The following is a 15,764-nucleotide window of genomic DNA, read 5'->3' as shown; positions in this document are numbered from 1 at the left end:
TATAGAAAAGGAGAGGCCACGAATATAAGAGCAAACTACTGTCCTTCTGTACTCCCTCCCCCCGAAAAACCTGGAGTTAGAAAGAGACCACTAGACGGACCAATAGCTGGGCCTTCCAAGGTGAGTCTATACTATGTACTATACTACATTTATGTGTCCACAAGTATATAGGCACTGAATTCTTAAGAACATACACTATGTAATTTGTTTTGCAGCGCCCCAAGATAACGAAAGCAGAGTACTACAGTGAAACGGACATGTTTGTCAATCCAAACACACTGCAAAGATACCGATGCACTCATTGCAAGAAAGTACCGAAGCAATTCTATCGATGTCAAAGTATAGCAGATAATATGAATCCAAAAAACAGCTGCAGTGGACTTTCCTGTAGCAACTGTAAACACCTGAAATGCCCGGTATGCAAAAGGACAGATCAGTATGTGAGAGATAGGCCTACGGACAATAATTTAAGGGGTTTGACTGTGTCTTGTGAGAAAAAGTGTGGAGCAACGCTATCGCTGCATGCACTTGATCGACATCTAAGACAGGAATGCCCAAAGAGAAGACGGCCGTGCAAGTACAGCTGGCTAGGATGTACATTTGTGGGAGACGGAGACACGGAGGAAATGAGACTACACGAAGAAGACATCAATGTGCACTTTGCACTCGCTATGAGTACGATTCATAGCATGTTTGACGAGCTCCGACAGCGTATAGACACAGTTGAAACTTCGTGTAAAACAGCTTTAAGAAAACCTCAGTGACTAATAGCTGGCACTATATAGAATAACCACAGAAGTAATACAACTACATGTAATAACAAAGTTATAGACTAGCTATAAATAGGTATACCATATATAGTACATATGCATTCAATGAATATAATTATAATTCTCAGAATAAGGTAATGCAGGTGCAGGTGCAACATGATCATCAAAAACAAGTTACTCTAAAATTAAAAAGAAATGAGTGGTGCAGGTGATACAAACAGAGGGTATGTTAAGTAGTAATCAAAAGTGTTCTAGCAGTCAGATAATGACAATTAAAGCTCATCTTATACTTCTTTCTAGCCCAAACTCTCTTAAACTAAAAGATGTCTACACAGTCCTATATGATGTGACTGATCAATGGTTTGATATTGGGCTTCAACTTGACGTTGACTCAAATGACCTAAAAAGGATTTTCAATGAGGGCACCCTCCAAAACAATAAAGAGAAACTGCGTGAGATGCTCATTGTGAGGCTAGCCCAAGGAGATTTAACTTGGGATCAAATTATAGAGGCTCTAGAAAATCCTACTATATGCCAACAAGTTATTGCCGATGAAATAAGAAGCAAACATATCACACCACAACCTGCAACTACAGTAGAAACAGGTGACTAAGTACACAACAAATATATAGCTAGAGTTTGTTAGCTGGCATGTAATGAGAGCTGCATGTGTGTACACTCCCACTCTGTATACGGTATATATAACATGTTCATGAGGTTACTTAACAGTCGTTTGATCGTCGGCCGCTAGCATCAAATGACTACTGCTAAGTAACTAACAAGTAAAACTGTATGTTAACAGTCTAAACCTTTTGCAGCCAATAGCATGCCAACAATGGCCCCCACTGTGACAGTGACACCGGTAACCAGCACATCCAACACAGCAACGAAAACTCGAACTACAACTATCACTGCTGCTACCTCGAGTCAACCACCGTCGACTTTCAAGGAGCCCATAGATTTGCTCCCAAACTATATCCCAAAAGGAAACACAAATAGTACTTGGGAAAGAAGTCCCTACAGTACTCCAATGGCAAGGAAAAGGCCAGCCAGCAACACTTTATCAGAAAGCAGCAAAGTAAGCAGCATATATACTATAAGCAGTGCTCTAACTGATTGCTCATTTTCGCAGCGCCCCAAACCATTGGATGCAGAATTTTACAATGAATACATGTTTGTCAGTAAGAGCAGCATAAAAAAATATCAATGCATTCATTGTAAGAAAATACCTAAGAGATTCTTTCGATGCAAGTGTGGAAAAGTGGACGAAAAACAAGAAAGCAAGGGTAGAGCGAGATTTGATGGCAATACTGGTCTATCTTGTAGCAATTGCAAAATTTATCCTTGCACTAACTGTGTGCGAAGCGACCAGTACGAACCTGACAAGTTCACGAGCGACAACATACGCAAGTTAAAGGTTTCCTGTGAAAACAATTGTGGAGAAACCATAACTCTCAATAACCTAGAAAACAGAAGCCACGTTAGAAACAAGTGCTCAAAGCGAAAGAGGTCATGTAAATATGCGTGGGCAGGTTGCAAAATCGAGGGAACTGGAGATGTGATAGAACAACATGAGAAAAAAAGTGACATACATGTCCTAGCTGCTATTGACAAACTACACGAGGAAAATCTTGAGCTCAGGAAAGACAACTCGGATCTAAATAAGCGTATTAAAATGATCGAAGCTAAGTTGAACCCTAGAAGTTCAGGACCACTAACAACATGACAGCTATAAGCTCTTAATTATAGTATCGTAATTACGATTGAACATTATACTTCGTAACATAGTTTTTGTCAAAAAACATTTATTCCAAACACATTGACAAGATTTTCCATGAATTTATTGTGTATAATCAAATTCATAAAGCACACACTATACAAAATTCCAAAGTATCTACGGTTACTTTCCACGAGAAATGTATTGTCACATTAGTTATAAGGGCGTGTATACGTGTATTATTCTTATAACATGCAAGAGTTCAAAGTGACAGCCTAGTCCTATAGCTATAGGTATGTGCATGTATACACAAGTATAGGCTGAAAATCATTACACTAAAATTTGTTTTGCAGCGCCTCAAGCTATAGACAAAGTACTACATACAACGAAGACATGTTCGTCAATCGAGGCACACTGAACAAGTATACCGATGCACTCACTGCAACAAAGTACCGAAACAATGTTATCGATGTCAGTGCAGTAAAGCAGATAATGGGCCACCAAAAAGCAACAGTGGACTTTCCTGTAGTGACTGTATTCACAAAGTTTGCACTGCATGTAAAAGGACAAATCAGTATGAGAAAGATAAGACTATACAGACAATAAAATAAGGGACTGTGTTCTCTCAGAAAAAGTGTGGGGCAAAGATAAAGATGCGTGTACTTGATCGACATCTAAGCCAGGACTGCCCAAAGAGAAGACGGCCGTGCAAGTACAGCTGGCTAGGATGTACATTTGTGGGAGACGGAGACACGAAGGAAATGAAACAACACGAAGAAGACATCAATGTGCACTTTGCGCCAGCTATGAGTACGATTCATAGCATGTTCGACGAGCTCCGACAGCGTGTAGACAAAGATGAAACTTCGTGTAAAACAGCTACAGGAAAACCTCAGTGACTAATAACTATAGTACTATAGAATAACCGCAGGAGTAATACAACTACATGTACCAGATAACAATAACAAAATTATGGACTAGCTATACCTAGGTATACCCTAGTAAACCTATGCATGTATTCAATGAATATAATTATAATTCTCAGAATAAGATAATGCAGGTGATCACCAAAAACAAGTTACTAAAATTAAAAGAAATGAATGGTGCAGGTGATACAGGCAGAGGGTATGTTAAGTAGTAATTAAAAGTGTTCTAGCAGTCAGATATATAATGACAATTAAAGCTTATCTTATACTTCTTTCTAGCCCAAACTCTCTTAAACTGAAAGATGTCTACACAGTCCTATATGATGTGACTGATCAATGGTTTGATATTGGCCTTCAACTTGACGTTGACTCAAATGACCTAAAACGGATTTTCAATGAGAGCACCCTCCAAAACAATACAGAGAGACTGCGTGAGATGCTCACTGTGAGGCTGAACCAAGGAGAGTTGACATGGGATCACATCATAGAGGCTTTAGAAAATCGTACTATTGACCAAAACGTTATTGCCGATGAAATAAAAAGCAAATACATCACACCACAACCTGCAACTACAGTAGAAATAGGTGATTATAATTATAAATACGCAACAAGTATATAGCTAGTGCTTGTTAGCTGGCATGTATAATAATAATGAGAACTGTACACTACCATGCACTCTGTACTGGTATGTGAGGCTGACATCAAATGACTGCCAAGTAACTTTAAAATACAATAGTTTGAATAATTATCAGTATGCTTTTGCAGCCAATAGCATGCCAACAATGGCCCCCACTGTGACAGTGACACCGGTAACCAGCACATCCAACACAGCAACGGAAACTCGAACTACAACTATCACTGCCGCTACCTCGAGTCAACCACCGTCGACTTTCAAGGAGCCTATAGATTTGCTCCCAAACTATATCCCAAAAGGAAACATAAATAGTACTTGGGAAAGAAGTCCCTACAGTACTCCAATGGCAAGGAAAAGGCCAGCCAGCAACACTTTATCAGAAAGCAGCAAGGTAAGCAGCATATATACTAAGCAGTGTTCTAACTGATTGCTCATTTTCGCAGCGCCCCAAACCATTGGATGCAGAATTTTACAATGAAGACATGTTTGTCAGTAAGAGCAGCATAAAAAAATATCAATGCATTCATTGTAAGAAAATACCAAAGAGATTCTTTCGATGCAAGTGTGGAAAAGTGGACAAAAAACAAGAAAGCAAGGGTAGAGCGAGATTTGATGGCAATACTTGTAGCGATTGCAAAATTTATCCTTGCACTAACTGTGGGCAAAGCGACCAGTACGAACCTGATAAGGTCACTAACAGCAACATAGGCAAACTAAAAGTGTTCTGTGAAAACAAGTGTGGAGAAAAGATAACTCTCACTAACCAAGAAAACAGAAGCCACGTAAGAAACGAGTGCTCAAAGCGAAAGAGGTCATGTAAATATGCGTGGGCAGGTTGCAAAATCGAGGGAACTGGAGATGTGATAGAACAACATGAGAAAAAATGTGACGTACATGTCCTAGCTGCTATTGACAAACTACACGAACCACAATCTGCAACTACTACTATACCACCAGTAGAGAGAGGTAATTATAGGCATATACACAACATAATTATAGCTATATGATGTACTATTAAAATGCAACAATAATTATGCAAGTATATATAAAACTGTATGTTTACAGTATAGGAATACTATATACAGCTTTTGCAGCCAATATTATCATGCCAACAATGGCTACCACTGCAACAGTGACACCGGCAACCAGCACAGCAACGAAAACTCTAACTACAACTATCACTGCCGCTACCTCAAACCAACCATTGTCGATTTTGAAGGAGCCAAGCACTTCCACCATACTTATAAACGCACTACCCAGAGGGATATTGAATTTTGGTTTGCCTTCAACCATTGTCCCAAACAGAAACATAAATAGGACTCGGGAAGAAAATCACTCCAGTACTCCAATGGCAAGGAAGAGGCCAGCCAACAACACTTCACCAGAAAGTAGCAAGGTAAACAGCATATATATATACATACATACTTAGCAAAAAAGCTGCGTTCTAACTTATTGCTCGTTTTCGTAGCGCCCAAAAACATTGGATGCAGAATTTTACAACGAAGACATATTTGTCAACAAGAAGAACCTAACAAAATATCAATGCACTCATTGCAAGAAATTACCAAAGAGCTTCTTTCGATGCAAGTGTGGGAAAGTGGATGAAAAACAAGAAATAGGAAAGGGTAAACCGAGATTTGAAGACAATACTGGTCTATCTTGTAGCGACTGTAAAATCCGTCCTTGCTCTAACTGTGGGCGAAATGACCAGTACGAACCTGATAAGGTCACCAACAGCAACATACGCATGCTAAAGGTGTTCTGTGAAAACAAATGTGATGAAAACATAACTATTGTTAATCTAGAAAACAGAAGCCACGTTAGAAACAAGTGCTCAAAGAGAAAGAGGTCATGTAAATATACGTGGGCAGGTTGCACACACGAGGGAACTGGAGATGAGATAGAAAAACATGAGAAAAAAAGTGACGTACATGTCCTAGCTGCTATTGAAAAACTACACAAAGAAAATCTTGAGCTCAGGAAAGACAACTCGGATCTAAAGAAAGACAATTTGGATCTAAGCAAGCGTATTAAAATGATTGAAGCTAAGTTGAACCCTGGAAGTTCAGGACCACTAACAACACAACCAGCTATAATCTCCCAACTACGCATCTGACTGAACACTATATACATATATAGTAAATAAGATTTTTGGAATTACTTTGAGAAACAATTTTCAATGAATGTACTGAGGATAATCAATTTTACAGTTACTTTATGGCAGGCTTCCACGCTATGAGTACTATTCATAGCATGTTACTATTCATAGCATGCTTGGCGAGCTTCGACAGCGTATATATAGACACAGGAAACTTAGGGGTACAAAACAGCTCACTCTCACTGATAGTACTATCTAGAGTAACCACACCACAATTATAAGGAGTAGATGTACAAGCTCATGTATTCAATGAATATCCAGAACAAGAATGCTCATGTGCAATTGCAATATGAATAAGGATTTATCACATGACTACTCAGATTCAAATTTATGGGCCCCAAGAACAAGTAACTTTGATAAAAGAAATGAATTGTGATATAGAAAAAGGGTATGTCATTGTTAAGTGAGTTGATTCAATCACAAAGAGCTCTAGCAATCAAAGCATATTCTTATTTCACTATATAGCCTTAACCTTAGACTGAAAGATGTCTACACAGCTCTCTATGACGCAACTGATCAATGGTTTGATATTGGCCTTCAACTTGACGTCGACTCAAATGACCTAAAAAGGATTTACAATGAGAGCACCCTCCAAAACAATACAGAGAGACTGCGTGAGATGCTCACTGTGAGGTTAGCCCAAGGAGATTTGACTTGGGATCAAATTACAGAGGCTCTAGAAAATCGTACTATTGGCCAAAAGGTTCTTGCCTACGAAATAAGAAGCAAATACATCGAACCAGAATCTGCAGAACCAGAATCTGCAACTACTATACCACCAGTAGAAAGAGGTAACTACAGTAGGCATATACAACAAGAAACCAATAATTATAATATGCAAGTAAAACTGTATAATATTATGTTTACAGTAAGAATACTATATACAGCTTTTGCAGCCAATAGCATGCCAACAATGGCTACCACTACGACAGTGACACCGGTAACCAGCACATCCAACACAGCAACGAAAACTCTCACTACAACTATCACTGCCGCTACCTCAAACCAACCACTGTCGAGTTTCAAGGAGCCAAGCACTTCCACCATACTTATAAACGCACTACCCAGAGGGACATTGAATATTGGTTTGCCCTCAACCATTGTCCCAAAAACAAACACAACTAGCACTCGGGAAGGAAATCAATCAGGTGCTCCAATGGTAAAAGAAAGGCCAGGCAGCAACACTCTACCAGGAAACAGCGAGGTAAACATACATGTATACGTGGAAAAAGCTGTGCATGTTCTAACTGATGCTCATTTTTTCATAGCGCCCCAAAACATCGGAAGCAGAATTTTACAACGAAGACATGTTTGTCATTAAGAGCAGCCTAAAAAAATATCAATGCATTCATTGCAAGAAAATACCTAAGAGATTTGTTCGATGCAAGTGTGCGAAAGTGGACGAAAAACAAGAAACTGGAAAGGGTAAACCGAGATTTGATGGCAATACTGGTCTATCTTGTAGTGACTGCACACACCAGGCTTGTACTAGCTGTGGGCAAAGCAACCAGTACGAACCTGACAAGTTCACGAGCGACAACATACGCAAGTTAAAGGTTTCCTGTGAAAACAATTGTGGAGAAACCATAACTCTCAATAACCTAGAAAACAGAAGCCACGTTAGAAACAAGTGCTCAAAGAGAAAGAGGTTATGTAAATATGCGTGGGCAGGTTGCAAAATCGAGGGAGCTGGAGAAGAGATAGAAAAACATGAGAAAAAAGTTGGAGTACATGTCCTAGCTGCTATTGACAAACTACATAAGGAAAATCTCGAGCTCAGGAAAGACAACTCAGATCTAAAGAAAGAAAACCTGGATCTAAACAAGCATATTAAAATGATCGAAGCTAAGTTGAACCCTTGAAGTTCAGGACCACTAACAACACGACAGCTATAAGCTCTTAACTATACGTATCGTAATTACGATTGAACACTACAGTAGTTTTTTTGTATTGTTACAAACACCTTTCAATGAATGTACTAATGTAATTCACAAAGCATACACAAGGCAAAATTTGTATCTACGGTTACTTTAAGGGAGGGTTTCACGAGGAATTTATGGATATGAATATAGTCACACATAGTTAGAAGGGCGTGTTTGAAATCAAAGATGGCTACTAACAAACATGAGCTTTCGAGTAACGACCTAGCACTAGTTCTGGAGGAGCTGTTCACAGTGCAAGGCGAATAATGGACTCTGTGTCCGGATTGGGTCCGGCTATTCTGGGAAATATTCAAAGTAGCCACCAAACAAATGCAGTTGGCCTTCGTGATATGCTCAACCAGGGGATAAACCAAGGAGGCTTGACTTGGGAAAAATTGCAGAGGCTTAAAGGAACGTCACAGTCGGAAGAAAAGGAGTGGCCAGGCAGATCAGAGCAAAATACTGTACTTCTATCGTTACACAAACAGTATTAACTACAACAAGAGTTAATTGCACCAGGTGGCTCCACGGCAACGATTCCCCCAACAAGGTACGTACGTGTAGTACTCTTGTTATGCATTCATCAACCGCCATTTTTGAACACTAAACTGACCAGCAAATCCAACAGCAGGACCTAGCAACCCATCTAATAATGCTACGCCTTACTTCACATGCATGCACAACAATTTCACCATTGAGTTGAGGGTCTGCAGCAGTTAGGAGCTCTCCATAGTTGGTCTACAATTCTTGTTGTTACAACAACACTTGTACGTAGTTCTCGATAATGCTCAGAATGAGCCCCACTTACTAACTTTTTTTGGAAGGCAGTAAATTTGAGACCTGGCCGGGATCCATGAAACAGATAATTAAATTGGTCTGGCCGGCCTAAGTTCTGTACTAGTAAACCACACAAGTAAAACAAATATCAGATAACAATAAACTAGCTAGGTCTATATGTACGTAGTATCAGGAGTGCATGAATATTCATATAGGTAGTATACATAATTACGCAATGAATATGTAATTCTCAGAACAAAATAACAGTCACAGTCACGTGCAACTGCCATCTGATAACAATTTATCACATGATCGATCATTCACATTAAAATTGCACTCAGGATCTAGGAACAAGTGACTTTGAAAGACTCTAAAGAAATGAGTGGTGATACAGACAGAGGGTAAGTACATAATCAAAATGCTCTAGTGTGACACAAACCATGCGTATTGTTATTTCTCTACAGCCCAAACTCTCTTAAAAATGTGTACACAGCTCTATTTAAAGTAGCTGATCAATGGTTTAATCTTGGCCTTCAACTTGACGTTGACTCAAATGACCTAAAAAAGATTTCCAGTGAGAAGAACCTCCAAAAAAATGAAGAGAAACTGCGTGAGATGCTCACTGTGAGGTTAGCCCAAGGAGATTTGACTTGGGATCAAATTACAGAGGCTCTAGAAAATCCTACTATTGGCCAACAAGTTATTGCCGATGAAATAAGAAGCAAATACATCATAACACAAGCTACAACTACTACACCAGTAAAGAGAGGTATTTAAGTGAAACAATAACTATACTACTGTACATGCACGTCAAATTATTATTATTAAAAGAGATAACATTTACAGGATAACAATCCTAAACCTTCTGCAACAAAAAGCACTCCAGTAATGTCCCCGGTAACTAGCACACTCAACACAGCAACAGGACTCACAACGGGGACTCACACTACAGTTACCACTGCTTCTATCAACAGGTGATTATCTATGCAACCTACCACTGCCATGGCTACAAACACACCACAAGCCTCGAGCACAAATACACCACAAGCCTCAAGGACAAATAATAGCAGAAGCCAGTGGTACTCAGGAAAGAGGTCACTCCAGTACTGCTCCAGTGGGAAAGAAGAGGCCAGCCAGCGACACTACACCAGAAGGCAGCAAGGTAAAGCAGCAAACAATTGTGTGTTCTGACTGATTGCCTATTTTTGCAGCGTTCCAAAACAGCAGACTATTATGATGAAAAAATATTTGCCAATAAGAATATTCTAACAAAATATCGATGCATTCATTGTAATAAAATACCAAAGAGTTGCTTTCGATGCAATTGTGGAAAAACTGATAAACAAGAAGTTGGAAGGGGTAGAGCAAGAGTTAAAGACAATACTGGTCTATCTTGTAGTGACTGTAAAATCAATCCTTGCACTAACTGTAAGCAAAGCGACCAGTACGAACCTGATAAGGTCACCAACGGCAACATAGGCAAGCTAATGGTGGTATGTGAAAACAAATGTGGTGAAAACGTTCCCCTTTATAAAAGAGAAAGCCATCTTAAAAATGAGTGCTCAAAGCAAAAGAGGCCATGTAAATACGTGTGGGCAGGTTGCACACACGAGGGAGCTGGAGATGAGATAGAACAACACGAGAAAGAAGTTGAAACACATGTTCTAGCTGCTATTGACAAACTACACGAGAAAAATCTCGAGTCCAACTCGGATTTAAGGAAAGACGACTCGGATCTAAGGAAAGACAATTCAGATCTAAAGAAAGACAATTCATATCTAAAGAACGACAATTCAGATCTAAAGAAAGACAACTCAGATCTAAGGAAAGACAACTCGGATCTAAAAAAGCGTGTTGAATTAATCGAAGCTAAATTGAATGCTATGAGTACTGCACTACAACCCTAACAACTATAAAGAGTCGAATTGAACACTGTTCTTGTATACACATTTAGAATAGAATTACACATCAAACGGTTTTTGTTATATTAAGTTCCCTTTCTTTCTTTGATTTGATTTACGTGACTACATGCATGATCACCGAATTTGCTTGATGATAGGCTGCTCTCAAATAATAGCCTCAGTGACCTTTACCCTATTATCACTGCGCTCGCGGCAGCTATAATATACATGTAGACACCCTGTAAGTATGGTATCAGCTTGTTGTACTGAGCCTCCTTTGTCAGCAGAATTAGCTGCAGCCTCTGATCACATATCACCTTAATGCTCACTGCACACCCCTAGCTGAATAAATATAGTTAGACACTGTTTTGGAGGTGTCTCTATGGGATTTAGAAGCCCAAAGGCACTGTATCCGGAGCGTATCGTATCCAGGGTACTACAAGTGCCTGAGGCATTCTAAATCCTATCGGGACACCAATAAAACAGTGCCGGTCAAACTCATTTAGATGCCAGTATGCCAGCACAGTCTATTCTAGAAACCATGACTACGATAAGATAAAAGCAAGTAGTTGAGGACAAGGAAAAACTGTAAACACTCTTCATCTGGAAGTACCAATCTCACTCTAAATTAGGCTTCCTCTAGCTAGCCCCTCCCACTCTGTATGCATTCATGCATTCTGTATCTTGTGTTATAAATCTTGCAGAGAACTAATCAACTGACTGAGCTGTAACAATGTCTGTACATGTACATGCATCACACTCCTCTTAGCACATAATAGGCTATAAAAAAGGCAAATGAATTTGAGATAGAGGATTGAAATAGCCATCAATTTGGGGCACACCTCTGCCTGTATCTATTGTATCAGCTTGTTACTGTAGCCAGCAGAATAAACATACTACTTTGGCCCCCTGATCAAGCAAATATACGGTATACAGTGGAACGTCCCATAACGAACCCTCCCATCAGAGGACAGCCTCTCTATAAATCTAGCTATGGCAACATTTGTAGTGTTATTTAACTTCCCACAAAAGAACAGCCTCTCTATATAAAGGATAAAGTTCCTTTATTCGGAGGCTCCACTGTAGTGTATATCGGAATGCGTATATTAGCTATAGTTATACACCAGTAAACCCACCAAGCCCGAGGGCGAGGTGGTTTACGTTGCCATACAATTCTAGTAACCATAGCAGCATGAGTGTTATATATCCTGTGTGATTGGCTATGCAATATGCTACTCTGCGGATCTACTCCCCTACCATGGTAACTCACTTTCAAACTAGTTTTTTAACTTTTTAGCAGAGCCAGACAAAATAATTATCTACAAGATCTTGTACCAAACATGTCTGGGGAAACATCAGAGGGAAAATTAACTGTGATAATTCCTTCTGATATTTCCCACTATAGTTATTATTTCCCATAGATTATTCTATGGGCATATCCTATAGCAACTGCGTGAAAGTAGGATTAGTCAATCATTTTCGAATGACACTGTATACAAGCGTACTTCGTTTATCTATTGCGAATCGCATGCGCATGCTCACTCTTAGCGTGGCATTCGTGCAATTAATGAGAAAACTCTAGCAATTTGCGATCGAAAAAACCCCACCCATATTTGAAACTCAATTTGGGGTATCACCAATGTACAAAATGGTTACCTGTTTTGCCGGCCCCACTCTCCCCAGAGATGAGTACACACTGGTCACGTCCTTCATACTTCATCGCACGGTACGCATTGTCCGCTATTGCAAAACTGTGAGGGAGAGGGGTGGAGTGTGTGAGTGGTGTGAGGGTGAGGGGTGGAGTGTGTGAGTGGTGGGAGGGAGAGGGGTGGAGTGTGTGAGTGGTGTGAGGGTGAGGGGTGGAGTGTGTGAGTGGTGGGAGGGAGAGGGGTGGAGTGTGTGAGTGGTGGGAGGGAGAGGGGTGGAGTGTGTGAGTGGTGGGAGGGAGAGGGGTGGAGTGTGTGAGTGGTGTGAGGGAGAGGAGTGGAGTGTGTGAGTGGTGGGAGGGAGAGGGAGAGGGGTGGAGTGTGTGAGTGGTGTGAGGGTGGTGGAGTGTGCGAGTGGTGTGAGGGAGAGGGGTGGAGTGTGTGAGTGGTGTGAGGGAGAGTGGTGGAGTGTGTGAGTGGTGTGAGGGTGGTGGAGTGTGTGAGTGGTGTGAGGGTGATGGAGTGTGTGAGTGGTGTGAGGGAGAGGAGTGGAGTGTGTGAGGGAGAGGGGTGGAGTGTGTGAGTGGTGTGAGGGAGAGGAGTGGAGTGTGTGAGTGGTGTGAGGGTGGTGGACTGTGTGAGTGGTGTGAGGGAGAGGGGTGGAGTGTGTGAGTGGTGTGAGGGAGAGGAGTGGAGTGTGTGAGTGGTGTGAGGGAGAGGGGTGGAGTGTGTTCATGCATTGTCCGCTATCGCAAAACTGTGAGGGTGAGTGGTGGAGTGTGTGAGTGGTGTGAGGGTGAGGGGTGGAGTGTGTGAGTGGTGTGAGGGGTGGTGGAGTGGAGTGGAGTGTGTGAGTGGTGTGAGGGTGGTGGTATTATAGTGGAGCGTGATGAGGACAGCCTTAACTGTACAGTAAAAGCTGTCTCTATTGTGTGGTCAATCCACCCTCTACATAACAGCCAGGTTAATGGACCCCACCAAAGTCTCCATAGCGACCTGTGTTAGCAGAGGCCACCCTCTATAATACAGCCAGGTTAATGAGTCCCAAAGTCTCCATAGCATGTGTTGGGACCTGTGTTAGCAGAGGCCACCCTCTATAATACAGCCAGCCCAAAGTCTCCATGTGTTTGGACCTGTGTTAGCAGGCCACCTCTTTATTACAGCCACTGTTGGCTTGCCGAATGGTGACCATTATAAATATGCTCGCTATAATTATCCCAACGCAATATTAATTAATCAAGATGAGACTCACATGTGTGGTGGCAGTTCGTAGAAGTTGACTCCTTTGTACTCCTCCATCAGGTCCGTGCTGTAGATGCCCAACTGCTTGTACGGGTTCATCGACACTGCCACTGAACCAATGTACGTCTGGAGGTTACAAAGAAGGACATGTCAACGTTAACGAGCTTATAATTATTATTATAGTGCCCTTCAGATTATAACACCCAAAAGTCGTAAGGGACCAATGTCATATGAAGCGCTTCCTAACTGCTACTTTTTTAGACAACATAAAATTGAAGCTATGGGCCTTCAAAAGGAAGTTAGAAAGCAACCATTTTTATTATGCCATTATAAAAGACATGCCATTAAGACATTGTCCTCCTCTTGTTGTTAAACAGACAGTTTGTATAACCTATTATTGTATGTACATGTCCACACACACACACAGTCACTTTCAAGTCCAGGCTACTATATTATTGGCCCACTACATTGGCACTGTATATTGTCAGGCAGCTCTTTGAAGTGTGTTTGGTGCTATAGTAACCTCAAGCTAGATAAAGGAGTAGTTGTAGAATTCATAGCAAACATTCCCAGCCAAACCTAATTTATCAGCCTAAAGAAGAGCCAAGAAGATGAGAACAAGTAAAGTATAATTATGGTTGTATGAATCATATTAGACCGAAATCATGAGCTCCCTCCCATGCATCCATAACTGTCATTAATGGTCGACTCAACCTGTACAGTAATTTATACTGGGACTTAATATTATACATATAATTATGGCTAAAGGTTTAAATATGTACGTATAGGAGGAGTGCACTCCTGGTACGTTTATTTAACAGAATATGAGCTCCTGGTAGAGTTCAAGACAACCACACACATTATGGTTGGTATAGCAACCTAACCACACTGTGTGTCATAAGGTGGGCATGGAGTGGGCGTTAAGTTGCAGTGATCTAATGTTCAGTGAATGGGAGGAAATGAGCTGCAACGAATCACTTTACACAAGAGAGATTGAAACACAACACCTCGAGCTCTGGATCCACTTCCCTCTACCATGCATCTCTTCTGCACACCACCAATTAAGGACATTCCAACTAATCATTAACGGAAAAACTTATCAATTATAAATATAAATATGATACAAATTGGGCTACATTGAGCTTGTTAGTTTCACTTCTTTATGGTTGAATGGACATTGATTGAGCTGCCATATATATACTGGTATTACCTGGTATTCTTACTGCTGCCATATATACTGGTATATATTACCTGGTATTCTTACTGCTAGCAGATACTATTATAGAGTGTATAAACAAGGGATGATCAATTAGAAGATCATGTAAGACAACACCATATTCAGTTATGAGCAGCTGCTATTGAATTACAATTACATTCAGACATCATTAGAGAGACAAAACACGCTATGATATGGCAGCACACCCATACACTTATTCTAAGTAGATTGAAACAACTATTTTAATAGGAATGTCATGTACAGCTCCGCCCACTCTTCATGTACGTATACGCACAGCTAGCTCAGACACACCATGCAGCGTATCCTTGTATGTCAATAGTTTATATAAGGCAGCTGTTTTGTATCAGTTACTAGTTTGCTTAGAGCCCGACACACTCGACCGTACATCGTTTCTATAAAAGGTGATTAAAATTAGTACATTAATTGTACGCAAGAATTGATAATGAAACATGGCAATTCAACGGTCTGTTTACATACGCTTTGAGCTCTTTTGTATACATATCCTTTGTGAGTAGTATTAGCGTGGAAGCAGCAAAGATTAATCAATCAAAAGGTCTAATGTAAACCACAAGAAACCACAACAAAGTACATCAAAATTACATCAAAACAACATCAAAATTACAAACTATCGTACATGTACAAGCTCTGACACACTCACATAGATGAGGTCTGCTTTGAAACGTTTCTTGAGGTTGTCCAAGAAAGCTTCCACATTAGTGTAGTCCTCCAGTAGTACAAAGTCCTGCACACCTGTCTGGTCTCTTGCATGCAGAGCACTCTCGACCCCCGACTTGAAAGACTGCCTCTTTATCAGCACTGACTTGTCCATCTTGG

The 15,764-nt window shown here is 40.6% G+C and overlaps 2 protein-coding genes across 8 annotated transcripts in view; one reads left to right on the top strand and one right to left on the bottom strand.

Moving 5' to 3' along the window:
* The window catches only part of LOC135340375 (unconventional myosin-Ic-like), a 55,351-nt gene extending 39,592 nt beyond the window's left edge, over positions 1-15,759 (bottom strand). For all 3 annotated transcript variants that reach the window (XM_064536707.1, XM_064536706.1, XM_064536708.1), the window contains exons 1-3: positions 15,589-15,759; positions 13,704-13,819; positions 12,462-12,556 (exon numbers count right to left, since the gene is read on the bottom strand). In XM_064536707.1, coding sequence (XP_064392777.1) covers positions 12,462-12,556; positions 13,704-13,819; positions 15,589-15,759 — 382 coding nt within the window. The remainder of the gene's footprint in view (positions 1-12,461; positions 12,557-13,703; positions 13,820-15,588) is intronic.
* Positions 878-10,919, top strand: LOC135340388 (uncharacterized). Of its 5 annotated transcripts, XM_064536729.1 has the most exons (14): positions 878-994; positions 1,071-1,375; positions 1,589-1,848; positions 1,903-2,149; positions 4,729-5,013; positions 5,133-5,443; positions 5,516-6,608; positions 6,671-6,996; positions 7,093-7,409; positions 7,474-8,677; positions 9,246-9,305; positions 9,369-9,673; positions 9,751-10,066; positions 10,116-10,919. In XM_064536729.1, exons 1-7 carry the CDS (start codon positions 966-968, stop codon positions 6,161-6,163), a joined length of 2,085 nt encoding a protein of 694 aa, XP_064392799.1. In that variant the 5' UTR covers positions 878-965; the 3' UTR covers positions 6,164-6,608; positions 6,671-6,996; positions 7,093-7,409; positions 7,474-8,677; positions 9,246-9,305; positions 9,369-9,673; positions 9,751-10,066; positions 10,116-10,919. The 5 variants fall into 5 exon arrangements, with proteins under 5 accessions (XP_064392799.1, XP_064392796.1, XP_064392797.1 ...); XM_064536726.1 differs by lacking the exons at positions 878-994; positions 1,071-1,375; positions 1,589-1,848; positions 1,903-2,149 and adding exons at positions 3,477-3,612; positions 3,693-3,997; positions 4,179-4,438 and having other exon boundaries at positions 4,491-5,013; positions 5,516-6,593; XM_064536727.1 differs by lacking the exons at positions 878-994; positions 1,071-1,375; positions 1,589-1,848; positions 1,903-2,149 and adding exons at positions 3,477-3,612; positions 3,693-3,997; positions 4,179-4,438 and having other exon boundaries at positions 4,491-5,013; positions 7,102-7,409.
* Positions 15,760-15,764: the final 5 nt, after the last annotated feature.

Source organism: Halichondria panicea, chromosome 8 (genome assembly GCF_963675165.1).
Source record: "Halichondria panicea chromosome 8, odHalPani1.1, whole genome shotgun sequence".
In the NCBI taxonomy this organism is placed as follows: Eukaryota; Metazoa; Porifera; class Demospongiae; order Suberitida; family Halichondriidae; genus Halichondria; species Halichondria panicea.
The sequence above is the reverse complement of the archived record's forward strand: the minus strand, read 5'-3'. Positions and strand labels throughout refer to the sequence as shown.

Coding starts and splice junctions, on each gene's coding strand:
- LOC135340388 (XM_064536726.1), top strand. CDS start 3,497: ATGCATGTATTCAATGAATATAATTATAATTCTCAGAATAAGATAATG. Junction 3,613..3,692: donor GCAGGTGATACAGGCAGAGG/GTATGTTAAGTA, acceptor ACTTCTTTCTAG/CCCAAACTCTCTTAAACTGA. Junction 5,014..5,132: donor TATACCACCAGTAGAGAGAG/GTAATTATAGGC, acceptor TACTATATACAG/CTTTTGCAGCCAATATTATC.